Source organism: Sminthopsis crassicaudata, chromosome 2 (assembly GCF_048593235.1).
Source record: "Sminthopsis crassicaudata isolate SCR6 chromosome 2, ASM4859323v1, whole genome shotgun sequence".
NCBI classification, from domain to species: Eukaryota; Metazoa; Chordata; class Mammalia; order Dasyuromorphia; family Dasyuridae; genus Sminthopsis; species Sminthopsis crassicaudata.
The window spans coordinates 324,926,215-324,953,777 of record NC_133618.1 but is presented as its reverse complement, the minus strand read 5'-3'; the positions used below and the strand labels follow the sequence as shown (position 1 = coordinate 324,953,777).

Here is a 27,563-nt window from a genome sequence, read left to right as displayed (position 1 = left end):
ACTGTGTATCTATCTATGATTCTGTAGATAATTTGCCATTTTAATTCCTCTGAATTGTGGTGTTGTGTGATTTATAAATATGTATATTCTCACCAGAAGAATATTATTGTGAGAAGCATAAACCATTGACACTATATACAATGTGGAAATGTTGAAAATACCATATTATCTCCCAATTGTTATCCAGGCCAATCTTTCCCCCTTATTTAATTTCAAGCCAAAACTCTTATTCATCTGCTGCAAATGTCCAATATATGCTTGTTGGTAAACTAAAAATTGCTCAACCAGAAACTATGTCATAGTCTTAACAATATTTCTTTTTCATTCACTTTATTTTTCTAGTGTGAATGGATAGACTAATTTCCCATTACTCTGAATTTCACTGAGATGAATTTCCAGTATGCCTGAATTAGTTATAATTAACGTTATTTCTGAATGCAAGCATTTGTAGAATCTCATGATTTATTATAAATTCTTTTATTTTGATCTTTTGCAGGTCATCTTCTAAGATACTGGTGGACCCCTGTTGACATTCATATATCCACTTATTTTATACCTCTTAATTGATGCCAATATTCAGTGAACAGCTAAAAATAATACTTGAGATTGATATGTATTACCTATTCTTGATCTTTATCTATTGAGAATATAAATAGGGGGCAGCTAGGTGGCGCAGTGGATAGAGCACCAGCCCTGAATTCAGGAGGAATCGAGTTCAAATCTGGTCTCGGACACTTAACACTTCTTAGCTGGGCAAGTCACTTAACCCCAGCGTAAAAAAAAAAAAAAAAAAAAAAAGAGAGAGAATATAAATAAATGGTTATGAAGTCATATATGTTCATGTTTAGGTGTGCAAGTTGTTCTCCTTTAAAATATTTTGTCATATTATTCATATATTTTGGGCCATTTTATTTCTAGGATTGAATATGACAATGCCCTTGTGGATCTGATAGAATCATCTAAAACGAAACAAGCAGACTTGATTAGTAAGATAAGACAGGTGAGAAGAACAACAGCATTCTCCCTTAGGAAATTGATTTTATTTTTAAACATTTAATAGTAAAGCATATAAAAAACTGATCAAAATTGATGTATATTTTGTGACACTTTAAAATAAAGGACATTTGAATTTTTGCTAACTAATAAAAGTCATGAGCAATCACAATTTGGGAAAAAAAAACTTAAATCTTAATCCCCCCAAAATATGTTAAATATGAATGAGTAGAACTCTCCATATGTGAGAATAAATTATATTTTTCTGAGAAATTTCCATGAAGCTAAATTTATTTCACTTTGTAAGCTTTGGAAACAAAGTGTATAGAAATTTTCAAACTGCTTCTTCATGGTTCTTTCCTTGCTGAGTGTATTGAGGATAGGATACCATGGAAGTCAATTGATGTTACTGGAGAAAGGCAAGAAATACATACATTCTCTCCATTCTACCCCTATTCCCATGGAAAGAAGGAAAAGACTTAGACTGTTTCTATATCTGTTAAAAAGAAATATAATAGATGGAGTGATAGCCACCCCTACTTCCTGTGGAACATGCTCAAAGTCACCATTCTGGTTCCAAGAAACCATGTGACTTTACCTTTCCATCTCAAGTTCTTCATCCATAAAATGAAAGTAATGATATTTATAATGTTTGGGTAAAAGGGCAATGAATCAAGCACTTTGAAGAGTAAGTACACAGATGTGAAAAGGGATCTAGATTTGAAGTCAGGATGATTTTTGTTAAATTCTACCTCAATCCTTAAATAGGCAAGTTGCTTCAATTTTACACATTTCAATTTCTTCTCTCACAGGGTTGTTGTGAGTGTCAAAAGAAATAATCACTTCCAAAGTGCCATAAACCTTAAAATGATTGATTGGGTAGATATCAACCAATGCTCGTGCATCTGTGAGACACTTAATTGGCCATATCTTTGAAAGCTGTTAATTATTTGTCCTTTTCTCTGATGCAAAGGGCTTTTAGGGTTTTAATTCAGCTCTTCATTTCTTGATACTATTGTTGTGACTCTTCAATCATATATATTTATATTAGGTGACATGGTGACATAGCAATATTGGTATAATTTCTAATTTATGATAAGGATCCTAAAAATACCTCAAGTCTCAAAGTGAATTTGGACATAGCAAAGTCAAGAAAAACTTTCTTTTCTGTATCAGTGCTTAAAAATGAAATCATAATCAAGTCAACAAGCAGTTCTGTGTTTCAGACACTATGATAAGCATTGAATACAGAGAGGAAGAAACTAAGCATTTATACAACTATTATTTAAGAAAGGGAAGAGTGGAAGGGAGGAAGAGAGGGAGGGAGGGAGGGAGAAAGGAAGGGAGGGAGAAAGGAAGGAAAGAAGAAAGGAAGGAAGGAAAGGAGCAAGGGAAGGAGGGAGAGAGGGAGGGAAGGAAAAGAAGGAAAGGAAAAAAGGGAAAGGAAGGAGGGAAGGAAATGGATATATAGATAGAGACAAGAGACAGGCAGAGAAGAGGGAAAAGGGAAGGAAGGAAAGTGGAAAGATTCAAGTATGGAATGATAAAAAAGGAGAAAATAAGGGCGTGATCTCTTACTCTGTTAATTTTGTTTCTCTCCAGACTAAAGATAAATTCTCAAAAATAAAGGCACGAAATACTGATCTTAGAGGAAAAAATAAAATTCTTAATGAACAGCTTAAAACTGCTCTACAAGAAGAAGAAGAATATAATTTATCAGAGCTACACTATAAAGACTTGTATGTTTTAATTTATAATTTATAATCCGCTGTTTCATTTTGCTGCCACCAAGTGGTGAGAATTCATTAAGGCTTAAGTTGTCAGCAACTGTATACTTTGTCTGAGATTCATATTGGTGATTCTTTAAATCTATTCCAGATTTCACCTATAAGTTTTCAATAAAGCTATGAAATGTTAGGTTGTTAGCTTCATTAATATGTTCATGTCCCAAGTCTAGCTGCCTTTATATTGTGTGTATACAGTGCAAGGCTTATATAGATAGATAGATAGATAGATTATATAAAAATATATAAATACATATAGATTATATAAAATACATACTATATATAATATAATATATATAGATTATATAAAAATATATAAACATATATAGATTATATAAAATACATACATGTATATATATATGAATGTCAACCATCTTTAGGACTGGCAACACTATTTTATTTCTAAAATACACAGAAAAAAAACAAATCTTCCGGAACAGATGCCCCTTGAAGCCAGAACCAAGTATTTAAAAACTTAATAAATTTGTCACCATTTGAAATTGGTATTATGTAGATCAAGAATAGCTCAGGTCACATGCTTGGAAGATAAATGATTTGGCAGTTATAAAGAAAAATCAGAAAAGTTTTATAGGGTGACTTGATTGGCTTAAAATGAAGTAGCATTCTCAGCTCTACCTGACCTCTATGAAATTACTTTTACCATTTGTGAGATGGAGAGTAAGAAAATCTACATACACATAAACCCAGGGAAAGAGGGGGACACTGTATTTAACATTACAAATTTAGTGTTTTTAATTTATAAAAAGTTTATAGTGTTTATAATTTATGATAAATTATAAAATATAATTTGCCAGTTTCCCTGATCTGAGTAAAGAAAAGCTAGTCAAAATGGGAAAAGTCCAGTTTTACAAAGCTTTCTCAGTGAAAGCTTTTAAAGTGAATAAGAACTTATACAATTAACCCAGAAATACAAAAGCAATAGCAATTATTATCTTTTGCTTTATTCTTTCTGTGATTTGGAATATCCAAAGAATTTATTGAAAATTCTACTCTTTCATGGAAGAAACAGTAAAGGGTTAGAAAGGCTTTCTGGTTTGCTGTTTTCATTCATTTTGTTAAATACCATGAATTGCCAAATATTTTACATTTTGGGGGATCTTACTTGGTTATGAAAACTTTCTTCCTTTTGAGAAGTTTAACTCACTAAAATGCAGTTGTGTTTTTTTTTAAACTTATTAGAGTGAGCAAAATAGAAGAACTTATCGCTGAGAAAAAAGCTCTCTTAAGCAAAAAACTAATGGATACCAAAGCCCTAGAAGAAGCAATAGAAAATCTCAGGCACCTTTATCGGTATGTAATCTTTTAAACTTTATGAATTGTGGTGACTTTGTTTACCTTGTTCATTTTTAAATGGATAATTTTAATAGATAACTTTTAAATAGTAACTATTGTGTCAAATTCTGTGCTAATTGCTTTACACTTATTATCTCAGTTACCTTAGAAGATAGCTGCTATTATTGTCCCCATTTCACAGATAAGTTCTAGTAGATATTTCCTGCTCACCCTACCCCCTTGTCAACTAGCTAGAAGACTCTGGAGGTTCAGTACAACAGTACTGACTGCTTATCCTTAATCTAAGTCTTTTTTTTTTTTTTTTTTTTTTTTTTTTGGTTAAAGTTTGTTTATTTTTAACATTAAAAACATAAGTGTTCCAAATTCTCTCACTGTAGCCCTTACCCCACCTACCAAGAAGGCAACTAATATGATATCCTTTCTATATATAAATCATGCAAAACATATTTCCATATTAACCATGTCAAAGAAAAGCATGAAAAATAAAGTAAGAACATTATAAATCAATTTGCACTGAGTTCACCAGTTCTCTCTCTGGAAGTGGATAACAATTTTTATCATGAATCTTTCTGAATTGTCTTTGATGGATGTATAATCCTATATAATCTCTTCCTGTGCTTATATTTTAAGGTTTCTACTCAACTTTTGTCTTTTAATAAAGAATGCATAGAGTTCTCTAATTAAATATCCATTTTTTTTCTATAAGTATGCTTAATTTTTCTGGGGAAGTTAATTTTTATTGAGCTTATATCTTTTATTTTTCCATGATTCCTACCACTTATAGTGGTAGCTGACAAATCTTCTTGTAATCTTGACTATTCTTCAATTCTCACTGGCTGTTTACAATTTTTTTTTTGCAAGAAACTCTGAATTTTGTTTCCAATGTTCTTAGGAGTTTTCATTTTGGGATTTCTTTTAGAAGATGACAGTGAGTTCTTATTATTTTCATTTCCCCCTACTGTTCATAAAAATAATGATTTCTTGAAATATTATACACAAGCTCTTTGTATGTATGTTTTGTAGTGTGAGAAGGGTAATGACTGACAAGCAATGCACTTGATAGGGGTTGAGGTCCCTTTAAGATTCCTTTCTGATTTCCCAACCCCCGTGGCTGACCTTGATTCACAAATCCTGGTTAAAAAGCACCCTTTTGAATATCCAGGCCCAGCCCCCACTATCTGCTCAGGTTTCCCCAACCCCCAACAATTTCTTCCTTATCTGAAAAGCCCGCCAGAACTTGGGGCACTGCCCACAAGTTCCTTTTAGGTATAAAAGAGCCAAGCTGGAGCTCTCTCTTTGCAGGAGCCCTTCCCCCCAAACATGGTATCCTTCCGGCCATGTAAGGGTTCCTGCCCGCCTATCAACCACCTTTGGCCTTGGCGTCTTTCTAACTAAACTTTACTTCCAAATTCCTACAATAAACCTTTTATTTATCAATCTAGGTTTTTGGGCCTGTAAATTCATTTATAGGGGGCACTGTGCCTCATGGGATCTTTGCACCGACAACAAGATTCCCCCCTTTCCTATCTCTCATCACAATGATTCCTAAAAATGAAACCTAAATCTCCTTCAATTCTACCTCAGTGAGGGACCCCACAGGAGGGAAACAAGACAAACAGTTTCATTTTGTTATCTAGGTGGGGTTGGTTCAGTCTTGAGCAGAAGAATTCCAACCCTATTGAATTAAAGAAACTCAATTCTATTCAAATTCTAGTTCAGGCTGAAACCTTCAGCTCCCTTCAGCTTGTAGCCAAAGGTACTATTATAAAAGAGCCGATCTAAAATCCCCTCTTTGCAGAGGTTCTAAATATGCCATGGTATGCCATGCTAGACTATGCCATGCTGTGTCAAGGAAGCTTCTGACCACTGGAATAATATTCTTTTCTAGTGTTATCCTCTGTTTATCCTCACCTATTTCCCTAACGAGACTTTATGGCTCTCTGTCAGGATTTATAACTTTACTTCTCAATTCCCTAGGGGTTTATTAAACCTCTTTTATCAATCTAGGTTTTTGGGTTTGTAAATTCCTTTACAGAGAATCCCTGTGCCACCAGAAGGGGGTTCCCCCAAATTCCCTGCCTTTGCACCAAATCCCAGCCTTTTCTCACGTTGAAGAATTCCCTGTTCACTGGCCTCAGTTCTTAACCTAAGAAACTTCTGAGGGGAAGAGAACTAACTGGCTAGCTTCTGCTGGTTTTCAGTCTACTTTCCTTTAGGCTTCAGCACAGTGCTCTATATTTTATGTAATCTGCTTCAGCTCCTATTTCCATCTTCTTTTCTTCCACTCAGAGCCCAATCACAATATCTTTCTTTTCTTTTAAATCCTTCTTTTTAATTCCTGTGAGTTAATTTGTTTTACATACAACTAATCCCTTCCTGAATTTACTCTTCCTTTTTCTTCTTCCCCCTTCTCTTTCCCTTTTAATAACATCTGTATTCCACCCTGTTGTTGACCTGTTTAGATGGAAGTGAAGTTCAAGTGATGTTCACTCCCCCTACTCCTTCCTTATTTGTATATATAAATTTTTATTTGCACACCTCAATTATATAAGTTAAATTCCTATACCATTATTGTTTTTTCCTTTCTTGGTGAATCTCTTTCCCTCTCTTTCCTTTATTCTTTTAAGATCATCAAAACTTAAAACCACTCACCAATTCTTCTAATATTTAAATTCTTCTGCTGGTCCTGAAGACATTAGGATCAACTCCTCATTAAAATATAAACACTTCATTTGATGGATGTATTGATCAGAGTTATTATGTTTTTCTTTTTTAAGTTGCTTTATTTTGGGGGGTTATTCATGTATTTTATTTTTTTATATTTCCTTATGAATTATGTTGAGAGAGAAAAATCAAAACAAAAGCAAAAAAAATGGGAGAGAAAAAAAAAAAACAGAAGAAAAAAAGTGAACATGGCATTTATTGATTTGCTTTCAGTCTCCCTATTTCTCTCTCTCGATGCAGATAGTGTTTTCTATTCAAAATTTATTGAGATTGCCTTGGATCACTGAACTGCGGAGAAGAACCAAGTCTTTAATAGTTGATTATTGCACAATCTTGCTGTTACTATGTACAATGTATTCCTGGTTCTGCTTATTTCACTCAGCATCAGTTCATGTAAATCATTCCAGGTCTTTCTAAAATCAGCTTGTTCATAATTTTTTATACAAAAATACAAAAAAAACCCAATTTCATTGTTTTCATATATCATAACTTATTCAGCCATTCTCTAGTAGATGGGCACATACTGATTTTCTAATTCTTTGCCACCTCAAAAATTTCACTTGGTCATAATATATTATCCAAGGATAAATTGTTGTAATCTCTGCTAATTTTATTTAAAATTTTTGCATCAGGGAAATTGGTTTGTAATTTTCTTTCTCTGTTTTGATTCATTCTGGTTTAGGTATTAATATCATATTTATGCTATAGAAGGAATTTGGCAGTACTCCTTTACCTATTTTTCCAAATAGTTGACATAGTATTGGAATGAATTGTTGTTTAAATGTTTGGTAGAATTCACTTGTAAATCCATCTAGTTGGTGTCGTGTTCAAATTCTTTTTATATATTAGGACTATTTAAGTAATTAAGTAATTTATTTCTTTTTCTGTTAATCTGGACAATTTATATTTTTTCAAAATATGCATCTATTTCAATTAGATTGTCAGATTTTCTGGCACATAGTTGGGCAAAATAGCTCCTAATTATTTTTAAAATTTCTTTTCCATTGGTAGTAAGTTCACCTTTTTCAGTTTTGATGTTGGTAATTTGGGGGTTTTTCCTTTCTTTTTTTTTTTAATCAAGTTAATGAAAGATTTATCTATTTTGTTGATTTTTTTCATAAAATCAACTCTTAGTTTTATTAATAAGTTCAATAATTTTCTTAGTTTCAATTTTATTGATCTCTCCTTTGAGTTTCAGATTTCTTATTTTGTATTTGAGATTTTTTGTTTGTTCTTTTTCTAGTTATTTTAGTTGCATGCCCAATTAGTTGATCTCCACTTGTTCTGTTTTATTCATATTACTACTTAGAGATATAAAATTTTCCTTAAGAACTGCTTTGGCTACATCCAATATGTTTTGATTTGTTGTCTCATTATTGTCATTCTCTTGGATGAAATTATTGATTGTTAATATAATTTATTGTTTAAACTACTCATTTTTTAGAATTAAATTCTTTTCCAATTGGTTTTCAGTTCATCTTTCCCTGGCTTTTGATTGAATATAATTTTTATTTCATTGTGGTCTGAAAAGGAAGCATTTACCATTTTTGCCTTTCTGCATTTGATTTGAGATTTTTATGCAATTTTTGTGTGGGTGCCCTGTACTGCTGAGAAAAAAAGTGTATTTATTTCTGTCTCTATTCAATTTCCTCAGAGATCTATCATGTCTAAATTTTCTAGGATTCTACTAACTTCCCTAGTTTCTTTCTTATTTATTTTGTAGTTGAATTTATCTAATTCTGAGAGGGAGACATTGAGGTCCCCCCACTGATACAGTTTTGCTGTCTATTTCTTCCTGCAATTGGCTTAATTTCTCTAAGAATTTGCATGTTCTACCACTTGGTGCATATATATTTAGTGTCGATATTATATTATTGTCTATGGTACTCTTTAACAAGATATAACTTCCTTCCTTATCCTTTTAATTAGATTGCCTTTCACTTTTGCTTTATCTGAAGTCAGAATGGCTGCTCCCATTTTTTCTTGCTTCAGTTGAAGTATAATAAATTCTGCTTTAGTCTTTTACCCTTACTCTGGATGTATCTATCTCTGTTTCAAATGTGTTTCTTGTAAAAAACATATTGTAGGATTCTGTTTTTTAATCCACTCTGCTATTCACTTTCATTTCATGGAAGAGTTCATCCCATTCACATTCACAGCTATGATTAACAGCTCTGTATTTCCCTCCATCCTATTTTTTTCTATATATTATTATTGTTATAATATTGTTATTATTATATTATTGTTACAGTTAACATTTCTAATACAGTACTGAATAATGGGCATTCTTGCTTAACTTCGATCTTATTAGGAAGAGTTTTACTTTATCCTCATTACATATAATGTTTGTTAATATAATTGTACAATCAACAATTATATTATAGATGTAATATAATGCTTAAAACATTATATTATATATAATTATGTATTATATATAATGTTTATATATTATTATATATAATGTTTTAAACAATCATGATTGTTTAAAACCTAAAATGATTTGGTTTTAGATAAATTTTAAGAAATGTTCTCTTTATTCTTATGCTCACTATAGTGACAAATCGATGCTGTATTTTGTCAGCATCTATTGAGATAATCATATGATTTCTATTGATTTTTTGATATGTTCAATTATATTGATGATTTTCCTAATATTGAACCAACCTTGCATTTCTGGTGTAAATCCCACCTGATGATAGTGGTAATACTTGTAATACATTGTTGTAATTTCTTTGCTAGTATTTTGCTCTTAAGTTTTTCATTAATATTATTCATTTTATTTGTCTGCTTTAGCTCTTCCTGGTTTGGGTTTCAGCATCATGTTTGTATTGCTTCTGCTTCACCCATTTTTCCAAATAGTATTTTTAGTATTAGAATTGTTTCTCAAATGTTTGGTACAATTAGTGACCCCATCTGACTTTGGAGATTTTTCCTAGGGAGTACCACATTGATGGCTTATTCAGTTTCTTTTTCTAATGGGGTTATTTAGACATTCTATTTCTTGATTTATTATTTTGCTCAGACTGCCAGATATTTTGACATATAATTAATCAAAATATTTCCCAATTTTTAATTTCTTCTTCATTGGTGATGGTTTCATCCTTCATTTTTATACTGGACATTTGGTTTTCTTCTTTCTTTTTCTTAATTAATCAATGGCTTTTCTGGCTTATTGGATTATTTTCCCATAAAACTAGCTTCTAGACTTATTAGCTCAATGTTTTTTTGTTATTGTTTTTTTACTTTCAATTTTATTAAGCTATTTTTGATTTTTAGGATTTTCAGTTTGGTGAAATTTGAATTTGATTTGTTCCTTGACCCATTTATTCTTTAGGATCAAATTATTTTGTTTCCCATTAACTTTTAATCTATATTTTTGCTGCTCTTTTTGAATATTTTTATTGCATTACGATCTAAGAAGAATATATTTTTATGCCCTATTACATAGTCTATTTTTGTCTAGATGTCATGTGCTGTTTAAAGGCATATTCCTTTCTGTAATATCTAACTTATCTAATATTATATTTCCTTCTTGTTTATTTTTGGTTGGATTTATTGAGTTTTGAGAAGGGGCAGTTGAGATCCCCCACTAGTATAATTTTGCTATATATATCTTCCTGTAGTTCATTTAGTTTCTCCTATAAGAATTTTGATGCTGTGCCACTTGGTGCATATATTTTTAGTACTGATATTGTTTCATTGTCTATGGTACCTTTCCAGCAGAATGTAGTTTCCTTCATCTCATTTAATTAGGCCGATTTTTGCTTTTGCATTTCTGATATCAGGATCGTTACTCCTGCATTTTTTTTTTTTTAACTTTAGCTGAACCATAATAGCTTCTGCTTCAAACCCTTACCTTTACTCTGGGGGAATCTCTCTACTTTAAGTGTGTTTCTTGTAAACAGCATATGCTAGGATTCTATTTTTTGATCCACTCTGCTATCCTCTTCTATTTTATGGGAGGGTTCATCTCATTTACTTTCACAGTTACAATTACTACCTATGTATTTCCCTTTATACTATTCTTCCTCCTGTTTATACCCTTACTCTTTTCATTCTTTTTTTTTTCCACCAGTAATTTGCTTGTCTACCACCTCTTCTTCTCTGCCCTCCCTTTTATTAGTCCCTTCTCTTTTTTAATCTCTTCCCCTCCTACTTGCCTATCAAGATTTCTATTTTCAATTGATTATGTATGTTATTTCTAATTTGAGCCAATACCAATGAGAATAAGGTTCAAATGATGCTCATTGCTCATTATCCCCTCTTTTCCTTCACAGGAAGAGGTCTTTTCTGGTTCTTTGTGTGAAATAATTGATCACATTCTACATCTCCCTTCTTTTGATACCCAGTGTACTCCTTTTTCTCATCACAATTTTTTTTGTCATTCCCTCAAATTCACCTTATAACCACACCCTTTGTTTATGTGTATTCCTTCTAACTATATGATTGATGATACAATTATTAAGAATTACCAGTCCCATGTACAGATGTGAATAGTTTAGCTCTATTGAATCGCTTTTTCCCCCTTTTTACCTGTTTATGATTCTCTTAAATCTTGATATCAGAGGTCAAATTTTTTATTTAGTTCTGCTCTTTAACTTGTGAAAGCTTGAAATCCTTCTATTTCATCAAATGACTTTTGAAGTATTATGCTTAATTTCACCAGGTAGTTGATCCTTGGATGAGTTTTAGTTCCATTATCTTCCAGAATAGCATATTCTACAACCTCTGGTTCTTTAATGATGCTTCTGCTAGGTTCTGTGTAATCTTACTTGTGGCTCTCTGGTATTTGTATTTTTTTTTTTTTGGCCACTTGTAATTTTTTTTAGCCTAATAGTTCTGGAATTTGGCTATTATGGTCCTTAGAGTTTTTATTTTGGGGTCTCTTTCCTGAAGTGATCAGTGGATTTTTCAATGTCTGTTTGACTCTCTAGTTCCAGGAATTTTTCTTCATAATTTCTTGAAAGATGCTGTCCAAGTCCTCCCTTTGATTATGACTTTTAGGTAATTCTGATATTCTACTGAATTCATTTTCCAACTCAATTGGTTTTCCTAGTAGATATTTTTCATTTCCTTCTCTTTTTTATTTGTTGGAAGCTGTTTGATTTTTGATGTCTCATATAGTTGTTAGCTTCCACTTGTCCAATTTTAAGTTTTAAAGTTGTTTTCTTCAGGTTTTTTACTTTCTTTTCTATTTGGCCAATTGTATTCTTTAAGGAGTTATTTTCTTCACTGAATTTTTGTATCTGAAATAATCATGAACATTAGACATCCTTGTACTTCGCCAGAAAAGGTCTGTGTTTCCTCAGGGGAGGGGACGAACAGATTGGGTGCAGGCTGAGGGCAAGCAGCCAGAGCAAGGCAGGCAGCTCACACTGCTCAGACCCGAGGGGGAGAGGGGTGCAATCTCTTTCGTTTCTGCAAAACGACCTTTACCCCAGTGTGGATATTCTGTCTTGACAGCAGGCCAGGAGCAGCAGAGAAGGTGTAATCACTGGAGGTAAAGAATAAAACCCCGGAAAGCTAGCCTCTCTCGGTCCCGGCCACCCCCACCCCCACCCGGAATGACTCAGAGCTTTCTTAGAGCCTCAGAGCGCAAACTCAGTGCAGCCATCACTGTCCTGTTAGTGCCTTGCTGCTGTCTCCCACAGTCTGTAGAGGAAGCCTAGTAACACCATCTAGCCCTATTCCCCCTCCAGAAACAGACCAATTGTTTCTCTTGTCAATTTGTTTTTTTTTTTTTATTCCACTCTGACAAAATGAACAAAAAAGTTAAAAGGGCTTCTGTATGGATGGAGAGCAGATTTCAAACCCTGAGGAGACTAAAAGCAGACTGTCTCCAGAGGAATCCCCTAAGGGGGATATGATCAGCTCCTCAAAACACAAGACTCTCATAGAGGAAATCAAAAAGGCTCTCACAAGAGAGCTAGAAGAGAAATGGGAAAAGAAAAGGGAAGCTTGGCAAGAGAGTATGGAGAAGTCATCCAGAGTGGATAAAGAGATCAAATCATTGAGAAATAAAATTAGTGAGTTGGAAAAAGAAAACACTCTAAAAAATAAAATTGAAGAAATGGAAAAAAATTCCATAGAAGAAAAAAATTCACTTAAAAACTCAATTGGACAATTACGAAAAGATATTTAAAAAATGAGTGAAGAAAATACATCATTGAAAATTAGAATCACACAAGTAGAAATGAATGACTCAAGGAGAAACCAAGAAGTAATCAAGCAAAACCAGAAAAACGAAACAATTGAAAAGAATGTCAAGTACCTTATTGGAAAGACATCAGACCTGGAAAACAGATCCAGGAGAGACAATTTGAGAATAATCGGACTCCCTGAAAAATGTGAGGAAAAAAAGAGCCTGGACCCTATTTTCCAGGAAATTATCAAAGAGAACTGCCAGACATTTTAGAAACAGAGGGTAAAATAGACATTGAAAAAATTCAACGATCACCTACTGAAAGGGATCCTAAAATCAAAATGCCAAGAAATATAGTGGCCATGTTCAAGAACCATCAGATGAAGGAAAAAATATTGGAAGCTGCTAGAAAAAAGCAATTCAGATACAGAGGAGCCACAATAAGGATAACCCAGGATCTAGCAGCGTCCACATTAAAGGAGCACAGGACCTGGAATATGATATTCTGAAAAGCTAAGGAACTTGGTATGCAGCCAAGAATAACTCACCCAGCAAAAATGAGCATCTCTTTCCAGGGAAGAAGATGGACATTTAAGGAAATAAATAAATTCCATCTGTTCTTGATGAAAAAACCAGATCTACACAAAATGTTTGATCTTCAAATACAAAACTCAAGAGATTTCTAAAAAGGTAAAAAGAAATCTTGAGAACTTTATTTCTGCCATAAAGATATGTAAAGAACAAATGTATAATTTATCCTAGAAACTAGAGGTGGAAAGGAAATTTTTCATAAAAAAGGGTAAAGTGGTGGTACTATATCTCATGAAGAGGCAAAGGTAACCTATTATATCTGAGAGAAAGAAAGGAGGGGGATGAACATAGTGTGTATCAATAGACATATTCGATTTATGGTGAAACTTCTTCCACTTCATTGAAAAGTTGGAGGAAAGGAGAAAGCTAAGGGGAAGGGAATACAGAAATTGTGAGGAAAAAGGGTAAAATAGGGGGAGGAACTTTAAGGTGCAGGAGGGATACTAAAAAGGGAGGGTTGTGAAAAGCAAGTGGTGCTCACAAGTTTTAATACTGGGGAGGGGGGTAAGAGGGAAGGAAAGGAGAAAAGCATAAGCAGAGGTTAACAGGATGACAAGCAATATAGAATTAGTCATTCTAACCATAAATGTGAATGGGGTAAACTCCCCCATAAAGAGGAAGCAGTTAGCAGACTGGATTAAAAGCCAAAATCTTACTATATGTTGTTTACAGGAAACACACATGAAACAAGGTGATACATTCAAAATAAAAGTAAAAGGGTGGAACAGAATCTACTATGCTTCAGGTGAAGCCAAAAAAGCAGGGGTAGCCATCCTCATCTCAAATCAAGCAAAAACAAAAATTGATTTAATTAAAAGAGATAAGGAAGGGCATTATATCTTGCTAAAGGGTAGCATAGATAATGAAGCAGCATCATATTAAACATACACCCACCAAGTGGTGTAGCATCTAAATGTTTAAAAGAGAAATTAAGAGAGCTGCAAGAAGAAATAGACAGCACAACCATAATAGTGGGAGATCTCACTCCCACTCAGAATTAGATAAACCTTGCACTTGAAGAATTAGATTAATCAAACCACAAAATAAATAAGTCAAAGAGGTAAATAGAATACTAGAAAAGTTTGATATGATAGATTTTTGGTGAAAGCTAAATGGAGACAGAAAGGAGAACACTTTCTTCTCAGCAGTTCATGGAACCTATACAAAAATTGATTATATACTAGGACATAAAAACCTCAAGATCAAATGCAGTAAGGCATCCTTTTCAGATAACAATTACATTCAATAAAAAGCCAGGGGAAAATAGAACAAAAAATAATTGGAAACTAAATAATCTCATATTAAAGAATGATTGGGTAAAACAGCAAATCATAGACATAATTAATAACTTCACCCAAGAAAATGACAATAATGAGACATCATACCAAAATGTGTGGGATACAGCCAAAGAAGTAATAAGGGGAAGTTTTATATCTCTAGAGACCTACTTGCATAAAATAGAGAAAGAGAAGGTCAACAAATAGGGTTTACAACTAAAAATGCTAGAAAAGGAACAAATTAAAAACCCCTATACAAACATGAAACTTGAAATTCTAAAAATAAAAGGTGAGATTAATAAAATTGAAAGTAAAAAAACTATTGAATTAATTAGTAAAACTAAGAGTTGGTTCTATGAAAAAACAAACAAAATAGACAAACCCTTAGTAAATCTGATTTTAAAAAGTAAAGAGGAAAAGCAAATTGTTAGTCTTAAAAATGAAAAGGGAGAAATTGCCACTAATGAAGAGGAAATTAGAACAATAGTTAGGAGCTACTTTGCCCAACTTTATGGCACTAAATTCGATAACTTAAATGAAATGGAAGAATGCCTTCAAAAATATAGCTTTCTCAGATTAACAGAGGAAGAAGTAAATAGTCTAAATAGTCCCATTTCAGAAAAAGAAATAGAACAAGCTATTAGCCAACTCCCTTAAAAAAAGTCCCCAGGACCAGATGGATTTACATGTGAATTCTAACAAACATGTAAAAGAACAACTAACTCCAATGCTATATAAAGTATTTGAAAAAATAGGGATTGAAGGAGTCCTACCAAATTCCTTTTATGACACAGACATGGTACAGATACCTAAACCAGGTAGGCTGAAAACTGAGAAAGAAAATTATAGACCAATCTCCCTGATGAATATTGATGCTAAAATCTTAAATAAAATATTAGCAAAAAGACTACAGAAAATCATCCCCAGGTTAATACACTATGACCAAGTGGGATTTATACCAGGAATGCAGGGCTGGTTCAATATTAGGAAAACTATTAGCATAATCGACTGTATCAATAACCAAATTAACAAAAACCATATGATCATCTCAATAGATGCAGAAAAAGCATTTGATAAAATCCAACATCCATTCCTACTAAAAACACTTGAGAGTATAGGAATAAATGGACTACTCCTTAAAATAATAAGAGCATATATTTAAAACCGTCAGTAAACATCATATGTAATGGTGATAAATTGGAATCTTTCCCAGTAAGATCAGGAGTGAAACAAGGTTGCCCACTATCACCATTACTATTCAATATTGTACTAGAAATGCTAGCCTCGGCAATAAGAGCCGAGAAAGAGATTCAAGGAATTAGAGTAGGTAATGAGGAAATCAAACTATCACTCTTTGCAGATGACATGATGGTATACTTAGAGAACCCCAAAGACTCTGCAAAAAAGCTATTAGAAATAATTCAGAACTTTAGCAAAGTTTCTGGATACAAAATAAATCCACATAAATCCTCAGCATTTTTATACATTACCAACATAATCCAACAGCAAGAGATACAAAGAGAAATTCCATTCAAAATAACTGTGGATAGTATAAAATATTTGGGAATATTATTGTTCTGTAAGAAATGACCAGCAGGATGAATACAGAGAGGCTTGGAGAGACTTACATCAACTGATGCTGAGTGAAATGAGCAGAACTAGGAGATCATTTTTTTTATTTTGTTTTTTTATTAATTTTTATAATTATAACATTTTCTTTGACAATACATATGCATAGGTAACTTGTTTTTTTTACATTATCCCTTGTACTCCCTTCTGTTCCGAGTTTTTCCCCTCGTTCCCTCCACCCCCTCCCCTAGATGGCAGGCATTCCCATACATATTAAATATGTTAAAGTATATCCTAGGTACAATATATATGTGCAGAACCAAATTTTATTGTTGTTGTTGCAAAAGAAGGATTGTATTCGCAAGGTAAAAATAATCTGGGAAGAGAAACAAAATAAAACAAAACAAACAAACAAACAAAAAAAACCAGTGCTCACAGTTTACACTCATTTCCCAATGTTCCTTTTCTGGATATAGCTGATTCTGTCCATCATTGATCAATTGGAATTATATTAGCTCTTCTCTATGTTGAAGATACCCACTTCCATCAGAATACATCCTCATACAGTATCATTGTTGAAGTGTATAATGATCCCCTAGTTCTGCTCATTTCACTCAGCATCAGTTGATGTAAGTCTCTCCAAGCCTCTCTGTATTCCTCCTGTTGATCGTTTCTTACAGAACAATAATATTCCATAACCTTCACAAACATTTTGGCACATACAGGTCCCTTTCCCTTCTTTAGTATTTCCTTGGGATATAAGCCCAGTAGTAGCACTGCTGGGTCAAAGGGTATGCACATTTTGATAACTTTTTGGGCATAATTCCAGATTACTCTCCAGAATGGTTGGATTCTTTCACAACTCCACCAGCAATGCATCAGTGTCCCAGTTTTCCCACAGCCCCTCCAATATTCATCGTTATTTGTTCCTGTCATCTTAGCCAACCTGACAGGTGTGTAATGATATCTCAGAGTTGTCTTAATTTGCATTTCTCTGATCAATAGTGATTTGGAACACTCTTTCATATGAGTGGATATAGTTTCAATTTCATTATCTGAGAATTGTCTGTTCATATCCTTTGACCATTTATCAATTGGAGAATGGCTTGATTTCTTATAAATTAAAGTCAATTCTCTATATATTTTGGAGATGAGGCCTTTATCAGGACCTTTAACTGTAAAAATGTTTTCCCAATTTGTTACTTCCCTTATAATCTTGTTTGCATTAGTTTTGTTTGTGCAGAAACTTTTAAATTTGATTTAATCAAAAATTTCGATTTTGTGATCAATAATGGTCTCTAGTTCTCCCTTGGACACAAACTCCTTCCTCCTCCACAAGTCCGAGATGTAAACTATCCCATGTTCCTCCAATTTATTTATGATTTCATTCTTTATGAATAAATCTTGGACCCATTTTGATCTAATCTTAGTATGTGGTGTTAAATGTGGGTCCATGCCTAGTTTCTGCCATACTAATTTCCAGTTTTCCCAGCAGTTTTTGTCAAATAATGAATTCTTATCCCAAAATTTGGGATCTTTGGATCTGTCAAACACTAGATTGCTATTTTTACTCACTATCTTGCCCTGTAAACCTAACCTATGCCACTGATCAACTAGTCTTATTTCTTAACCAATACCAAATGGTTTTGGTGACTGTTGCTTTATAATATAGTTCTAGATCAGGTACAGCTAGACCACCTTCACTTAATTTTTTTTCATTACTTCCCTTGAAATTCTCAACCTTTTGTTGTTCCATAGGAATTTTGTTGTTATTTTTCTAGGTCATTAAAATAGCTTCTTGGGAGTCTGATTGGTATACCACTAAATAAAAAGATTAGTTTAGGGAGTATTGTCATCTTAATTATATTCACTTGGCCTATCCAAGAGCACTGAATGTCTTTCCAATTATTTAAATCTGACTTTATTTTTGTGGCAAGTGTTTCGTAATTTTGCTCATATAATTCCTGACTTTCCTTTGGTAGATATATTCCCAAATATTTTATACTACCGGTCGTTATTTTGAATGGAATTTCTCTTTTTATCTCTTGCTGTTGGATTATTTTGGTAATGTATAAAAATGCTGAGGATTTATGTGGATTTATTTTGCATCCTGCAACTTTGCTAAAGTTCTGAATTATTTCTAATAGCTTTTTTGCAGAGTCTTTGGGGTTCTCTAAGTATATCATCATGTCATCTGCAAAGAGTGATAATTTGATTTCCTCATTTCCTACTCTAATTCCTTGAATCTCTTTATCGGCTCTTATTGCCAAGGCTAGAGTTTCTAGTACTATATTGAATAGTAATGGTGATAGTGGGCAACCTTGTTTCACTCCTGATCTTACAGGGAAAGAGAACTAGGAGATCATTATACACTTCAACATCCATACTATATGAGGATGTATTCTGATGGAAGTGGATATCTTCAACATAGAGAAGAGCTAATCCAATTCCAATTGATCAATGATGGACAGAATCAGCTACACCCAGAGAAGGAACACTGGGAAATGAGTATAAACTGTTAGCATTTTTTGTTTTTCTCCCCAGGTTATTTTTACCTTCTGAATCCAATTCTTCCTTTGCAACAACAACAAAAACAAAATTTGGTTCTGCACATATATATTGTACCTAGGATATATTATAACATATTTAATATGTATGGGAATGCCTGCCATCTAGGGGAGGGGTTGGAGGGAAGGAGGAGAAAAATTCGGACTAGAAGGGAGTACAAGGGATAATGTTGTAAAAAATCACCTACGCATATGTACTGTCAAAAAATGTTATAATTATAAAATTACTTTAAAAAAAATAAAACAAAACAAAAACAATTTGAGTTCTTCTCCTTGGGTGGAAGGAGTTTTCCTGTCTTGGACTGCTACTTTCCACTCTTACCTGAGTAAGATGGACTTCTCCTCTGGATCCTCTCAAGTTTTCTGGAGTAAAGGATTGTTTTCTCTTTATTGTCTCCTTATTGGTTCTCCTACTCCAGATTCTGGCTTAGGGTGCTATTTTATGATTGCCTAGAGATGATTATAGAAAGGTTACAGAAATTCATTGCTTATCCTACCATCTTGGCCCCTGGAAGTCAACTCCTCTCTGGATTGCCAAATTTGTAAAGAAAAACAAGAAGGCCAGTCTTATCTGGACTGTAGGATGAGTGATGGGAAATAATTTATACTATGCCTTAAAAGTCTCAAAAATTTTTGAAGAACTTCAAAAGCCAGATTTTAAAAATGTATATTTATCCAGAGATAACAAAAGGTCCCTGGAGTTTAGTGAGAACAGTTTAAGGTATTTTAGGGATATGTTTTGTAGCTTGGTGGAGAATAGTTTGGAGAGGGGAAGAGAGATCCAAGTCAGAGAAATCAATTATAAAATTATTACAGGGCATTACAGTAGATAGAGGACTGGGCCTAAAGTTAGGAAGATATCTTCCTAATTTACAAGCTAGGGGAATCACTTAATCCTGTTTACCTCAATTTTCTTGTCTATAAAATGAGCTGGAGAAGAAAATACAAGCTACTCCAGTGTCTTTGCTGAGAAAACCCCAAATGGAATCCCAAAGATTCAGACATAAATGAAAACAAAAATGAACAAAAGAGGTATAATAGCATAAGAAATAAGGACCTGCATGAGAATAGTTGTGGTTAGAGAAAATAAATGTGAGATTTTATTAGAGGTAGAATTAAGAAGACTTGGCAACCAAATAGTTATGTTGCATGAGTGAGAATGATACAACAAAGGACCTCAATGTTGAGGATTTAAATGACTAGAAACAGGTTAAGGGGAGAGATGGTTTTGATAATGCGTTTTATTCTAAACATACTTTATTTGATATGCTTAGGAACATCCAGTTCAAAATATCAGATGTTAAATATAAAATGTTATTGTTATCATTGTATTAGGTTGTCCACAAATTCTTTACTTGTTTAAGTTTTGTCTTTCTCATTCCAACTGGGTTTTTTCATTCTTTTGATTTTCTTTTCTTTTGTTTCTCATAAAGTCATTAACTTCCATTTGCTCAGTTCTAATAGTTAAAGAATTATTTTCCTCAGTGAGCTTTTGTACATTGGCCAATTTTGTTTTTTTGTATTTCCTTTTGTAACACTCTTGTTTTTCTTCCTAATTTTTCCTCTATCTCTCTTATTTTATTTTCAAAATTCTTTTTGAGCTCCTCCATGATCTGAGACAAATTCTTATTTTTCTTGGAGATGTTGGATGTAAAAGTTTTGACTTTGTTATCATCTTCTGAGTATGTATTTTGGTCTTCCTTGTCACCACAGTAGCTTTTTATGTTTTTTGCTCATTTCCCCAACCTATTGCTTGGTTTTAAAATTTTTGGTAAAGTAGGGCTCTGTTTCCAGGGTGAAGGATGTAAATGTTCCATGCTTCAGAGGTTTTGTGCAGCTGTTTTCAGAGATCCTTCTAGGGACCTGTACTATGAACCAATAGTTATCCAGATGAAAGTATGGGCAAAGCAACAAAGTCTTGCCACAATACCTGCAAAGAGGCCCATACAATCTCCCTCTGATCAGTAGTCTAGCCCTGCTACCTGTGGACTGAGATCTCTGGAACCACTGCTCTCTGTCACTGACACTGCTCCTACCACTGTGTTGCTGCCACTGTTGATTCAGTGACTCCCAAAGCCCAATCCTGGGCTGTGCCTCCCTCTCACCTCCTAGTACACCAAATCTTTCCTGCTGAGTTGTCATTGGCCTCTGTGGGCTGAGAGTTCTGTTCATCATTCCTACTGCCACCAATTTAGAGGACCCACATCCTGCTCCTGATTTACAAGGGCCTGGGCTGTGCTGACACAGTGGCTTCAGACCATGTCAACCTTCTAAGCTGCCTTCAGCTAGAAAATTGTTCCACTTCATCTTTTTGTGGGTTCTGATGCTTTAAAATTTGTTTAGAGTCATCATTTAAAAGTATTTGGAGGGATTTGGGGGAGAATTCAAGTGAGTCCTCATTCCACCATCTTGGCTCTGAATTGGCTCCCAAGTGGAAAAGACATTTCTTCAGAGTCAAATATTTTGTATTGTGCATAAAATCAATATACATTTATTATTAAATTTTAAAATATTGCATTTTATTTCAGAACAACAATAGAATCCTATCGTAAACAAATAGCATTTCTGAAAGGAAATTGGATGTCAGAAAGCCAAAAAAGGTAAATTTATTTTTAAAATTCACTTTGTAAAATGTAAGTTAGAAATATTTGATAAGGACACAGCAATTTGTATAACTCCAGAGGAGAAAATAGAATCACTTAATGATTATTGTAGTTCAAAATGACCAACTTTACAAAATGAAATTCTGTTTACCTTAAACTTTTTTGTCTCCATGTAAAAGAACTAAGATTGTCAGATGTAAAGTGGTTAAATAAAGAATATTAAGAAGTACTTAATTAAAACATGTACATTTATGGAATATTTCTATAGCATCAAGAAAATTATATTAACATGTGAATGTCAGTAACCCTAGTGAAAGAATTCAGAGATCATTCTTTAGTGCTCTTCAACTTTTTGCCAATGACTTATATGAAATCATAAGTGACATGCTTCTCAAATTTGGAGATAACACAAAGCTAGAAGAGTTAGTTAAACCATTTGTCAGAATTGGAATTCAAAAAGATCTCAATAGAATACCAACTCGATAAGAAGATGAAATTTAATTGGGATAAATATAAAGTCCTACAACATTTAAAAAGAACTGTACAAGTACAAAATAAGAAAGCCATAATGACAAAAGTTCTCATGAAAAATATCTGTAAATTCAAAATGCATTTATATTATGATCTGGTGACTAAAAATGCTAATTGTCATCTTAACCTTAATAGAAGAAAATTGAATAGAATAAAGGCTTTTGACATTTTTCTTGTATCCTAATGCAAACAGATCACAATTATAATATTTTGTTTAATTCTATAGGTTATATTTTAAGAAATATTGAAAACCTAGGATGTGCATAGAATAAAACAGCTACTATGTTGAGGGAATTTAAAAGGAAGCCATTAAGATTATCTAGTAGAAGAATTAGGGATATTTGACATGAAGGAGAGATTTTGGTTGAGAGTAGAAGAGTAAGACATGTTTAGCCTATATAGAATTACTCAGTGTCTTAGAGGTAGAGGAGGAAAAGGGAGAAGAATTTGGAATACAAGGTTTTGCAAAAATGAGTGTTGAAAACTATCTTTGCATGTATTTGGAAAAAATAAAATACTGTTTTGTTAAAATAGAGAATAGAAGGGCAAAAATAAACTTTTCACAAAAGGGTATAATATAGAATATTTATCTTTGGTGAGAATATATATCCCTCTATTACATTTTATCTGATGCTTTTTAATCAAAGAGTCATTGATTAGAATTATTTGCTTTATCTCTCCCTAAAAAACATCAAATTATCATAAATGGATGGGAAACAATTTGTTTCAAAAAAAAAAAAGATTTGATGGCATTTTGTTCTGTCAAATAAAAGTGTTTGTTCACAATGGTAAAGAGAGGATCCATTGATTAAAATCATTGGAAAAGCTTTCTTGTTACCTGTAAGAGTCTTCTATGTGGTTGTTGATATCTACTATCAGTACTTAATGTGCTGGTGAACACAATTCAATTATTTTGGGCCACATCCAGAACCATTTGGGTTCTCCCTATATGTATTAAATAAGTCTATCTATTTTGACATGAGCTCTTTTAAAGGCAGTTATTGTTTTGCTTTCTATTTATATCCCCAGTGCATAGTAAAGTGATTTGTACATAGTAAGTGTGAAAAACACTTTTTTATTCATTCATTACCCAATGGGGAAATGCAGAGAAGTTCCCCAACTCTTGACTGAGCAGACTTTGGGGTTTCATAGGATAGTTCTCCCTCCCATCTTTTGCTTCTCATCTGGGCCACTATCTACTCTAGAATCTTTGCTACTATGACGTCATCTGATACGATAAATATCATGCTATCAATGGTAAATATCAATATCCTCAGGAATGGGACCTTTTTCATTTCTCTGCCCATCAGAATGTGGCAAAATGAAAGAGTTCATGTGATCCTGGAGAAGAATGATAAAGGCTTATATTAGACTGTCTGTCCCACGTGATAATAAAGTGCTTCTCACTATTCTCAGACACCGAAAGATAAAAATGTCATCGGTGAGACCAATAACCTCTGACAATTCACCTGGGGCCAAAACAACATAGCCCATCACATTGACAAGGTAAAGAGGAATCACAGTGATAGACATAACAATTTTGTTCAGATCCTTATAGACTATTATAAATCACTAGACATCATCTTCCTCACTAATTATACATGCTTTTTATAAGGGGATGTGATGTGGCAAAGTACTCTGGACTCCTTCCTCTCCATCATTAAGGAGGAAGTAACTGTGACTTCTCAAAGAACCAGGTTCATTTGATTTTAACTTTATGATATGATTTGGGTAACTTCAGAGATTTCCGTTTGATCCTGACAACAACAGCCAGCAAAGAGGTTATGGTAGCTCTCATATATATTCCAACTTCCAAAAATTCAAAAATGTTCTTTCTCTTAGCTGTCTATTTCGCAAACTCCTAGAGAAACTGGAGTTCCCCAGTGGATCCTTTAGGAGTCTCTTGCTATAATAATAATCTATCTGACAGTATCCAGAAGCCCTTTATATTCAAATGGGGTGAAGCTTTAAGAGATGTCTTAGAGTTAAGCACAACTGGAGGGCCCTTACTGCCCTATGTATTTATGTTACCTTACATTTTTACTAGTAGTCCCATTATATGTCAATCAATTGTCTCTTTATTAACATATTTCAGGAACCACACTCCTGAACTTGTCACACTCTGTCCATCAAACAAGGTGGCAAGCTCTCTGCCTGCCATCCCTAAATAGCCTATTTGAATAGACATCCATATTTACCAGAATAGTGACCTCCCACTCAAATCTTATCAGCTGGTCTGTCTGGGTAAAACCTGATACTATTTAGAGTTCTACCCAAAAGACAGGCTCTAATTATTCTTGTTATAGGCTGATCATAAGGCATGAAATCCAGGGGCAGAACAGTTTAGACACAGTCTATCAAATCCCTCTCTTTTAGGAATTTCACCCTGTCTTTTGCTGTCTCAAAAAAAAAATTGGCTACAAACTCATCTTTATGTGACCAGGTCTGCATAAATCTCCATCTTAACTACTTAAAAAGAGACAAAAGATAGTGCCCATCTGAGATCTTTAATTGATTCAATAGGTTTTTTAATAAAGTAAATTTCCAATGAGATTCTTGGATTAATGAAACTCTCTGGCTTGAAAAGGTTCCAGATTGGTTCTTTGTACCATGCCTCCACCAACCAACCAACTCATCTGCCCTCAGTAGACCAGTAGTGACTGGTCCATTGAATAATGATTTGCATGGGGGGAATTTGTAAAGTTCTTCACAGATATCTCTGTCCCCATCTGCAAAGTGATGAGACTCATCTCCAGGTGCAGCATAAGTGTAGGCCAGTCCAGTCTTAGCCATCTCAATGATAATAGCATTATGCCAAACAGGATAGGTTATCACAATTCACAGGCAGGGAAAACCAATGCCCTGGTGGAAGGAGGGAAGAAGGGTTTGTCAGCAAGACAATTAGTAAGTTTCCACATCAAATTAGAACTTCATCACAAGTTAGGATAATATATTAGATGGACCTCAAACCTCACCACAAAATCTAAAAAAAAAAAAAAAAAAATCAAAGGAAGTCATAATGTATATCTCCACTATATACAACTGTGTCCCTTCCACATCACAATCTGTTATGTATCTAAATCACAGTGGGGAACCCATTGTGGTTTAGATAGATCACAGATTAGCATAAAAATAATAATTTGGAGAAATTTTTTCTTCTCAGCATCTTGTACTATCTTTTTTGGTAACTGTTATTTTCTGAAATATATTGTGTCAGTAAGAGTAGAAATCAACACCACAAGTTGTTTTTGTAAAATTGTAGTGTTGTAAGACTCATTAAGGAATTATCTTCTTGCTTTGCTTTTATTTCTTTTAAAGTAAAAGTATCCATTTAATCATCATTTTGTATGTGCTCATTCTTAGCATTAAGAATCAGTGGAAAGTAATCAATTTTCAAAAAGAGCATGAGCGCTGGAGGAAAACAGAATATGACGACCTCGAAGAAATCATCCAAAGAGTTGAATATATTGAACAAAAGCGAGCTCAACTAATTGATGAGGTGGGGAACTTTTTTAAAAATGGAAATTTTAGGAAAATCAGACATTCTTTTTAAAAAAAATCCTTATTGACCAGTTAAATAAATAATATATTTATTCTCTTTTCAAAACTTTATTTTTATTACTCAATCTCATGCTGATGAGTAGATAATTTTACTTTCTTAAGAAAAATGTCTATTTACTGTATATCTGCAATAGAAATTTACCAAAAGATAAAGAATTCTGCTCAAGAATATAGTTGTATTTTCATATGTCTTTGAAACATTTGATTGGAAAATTATTTGGGGTTTTCAGCAAGGGCAATCTCCAAAGAAAAATATCTTTAAGAATTTGAGAAGGAAAATGATTTATCTGTATTCTCTACATGGCCTCAAAAGCCTATTCTATAGCAATAATAATAGATATTAGTGTACTCCATTATAATATAAATATAAACATCAAGATTTATAAAATGCTTTACAAATCACCTTATTTTATCCTTACAACAGCTATGGGAAGTAGATGCAATTATTGTTATTACCCTCATCCTACAGATGATGAGGAAAACTGAGGAAAACAGGTTAAGTTACACTGTGTCAACACAGTAAGTATCTGAGGCAGGATTTAAACTTAGGTCTTCTTTACCCCAAGTCCAGCACTCTGTAATAATAGTCTTACAAGCAAAATCCCTAACTATTGTTACCGAAGTCATGTATAATGCAGATGATAGATTCAGTGTAGACAAATACTACTTTCTGAATACCCTTTTTAAAAATGAAAGTAACATTATCCTTTCATTTTCCCATGTTCACAATTTTGACTCCTCACATTATTTTAATTCATATTCACTTAAATATTTTTGATAGCTTCATGTTCAGTTCTACCCATGGGCTGTTTGAAGCCAGCTCCTACTGGCTCCAGAGAGTCAAATATTAAATATTTATTGAATCTTTTTTTTCTAATTTCAAGTATGGCTTTATATTGTCAATCAGTCATTAGGCAATGGTGACACCATTTTTTGGGGGGGTCAGGTACTGTGCTTTTTTTTTTTTTAATTATAGCTTTTTATTGACAGAACAAAATCATGGTAATTTTTACACCATTGTTCCTTGCACTCACTTCTGTTACAACTTGTCCCATCCCTCCCTCCACCCCCTCCCCTAGATGGCAGGTAGTCATATACATGTTAAACATGTTAAAGTATTTCCTAGATACAATATATGTGTGCAGATCCTTACAGTTCTCTTGCTGCACAAGAAAAATTGGATTCAGAAGGTAAAATTAACAGTTTACACTCATTTCCCAGTGTTCCTTTTCTGGATGTAGCTGATTCTGTCCATCATTGATCAATTGGAATTGGATTAGCTCTTCTCTGTGTTGAAGATATCCACTTCCATCAGAATACATCCTCATACAGTATCATTGTTGAAGTGTATAATGATCTTCTGGTTCTGCTCGTTTCACTTAGCATCAGTTGATGTAAGTCCCTCCAAGTCTCTCTGAATTCATCCTGTTGGTCATTTCTTACAGAACAATAGTATTCCATAACATTCATATACCATAATTTACCCAACCATTCTCCAATTGATGGACATCCATTCATCTTCCATCTTCTAGCCACTATGAAAAGGGCTGCCACAAACATTTTGGCACATACAAGTCCCTTTCCCTTCTTTAGTATTTCCTTGGGATATAAGCCCAGCAGTAGGATGGCTGGGTCAAAGGGTATGCACATTTTGATAACTTTTTGAGCATAATTCCAGATTGCTCTCCAGAATGGTTGGATTCTTTCACAACTCCACCAGCAATGCATCAGTGTCCCAGTTTTCCCACAGCCCCTCCAACATTCATCATTATTTGTTCCTGTCATCTTAGCCAATCTGACAGGTGTGTAATGATATCTCAGAGTCTGTCTTAATGTTGCATTTCTCTGATCAATAGTGATTCTGGAACACTCATATGAGTGGAAATAGTTTTAATTTCATCATCTGA

General features: G+C 33.6%; 1 protein-coding gene across 2 annotated transcripts in view; it reads left to right on the top strand.

Moving 5' to 3' along the window:
* CCDC175 (coiled-coil domain containing 175) overlaps positions 1 to 27,563 on the top strand; it is a 113,818-nt gene that overhangs the window by 52,975 nt on the left and 33,280 nt on the right. For both annotated transcript variants that reach the window (XM_074290252.1, XM_074290253.1), the window contains exons 8-12: positions 919 to 1,000; positions 2,596 to 2,732; positions 3,978 to 4,088; positions 21,490 to 21,561; positions 25,459 to 25,594. In XM_074290252.1, coding sequence (XP_074146353.1) covers positions 919 to 1,000; positions 2,596 to 2,732; positions 3,978 to 4,088; positions 21,490 to 21,561; positions 25,459 to 25,594 — 538 coding nt within the window. The remainder of the gene's footprint in view (positions 1 to 918; positions 1,001 to 2,595; positions 2,733 to 3,977; positions 4,089 to 21,489; positions 21,562 to 25,458; positions 25,595 to 27,563) is intronic.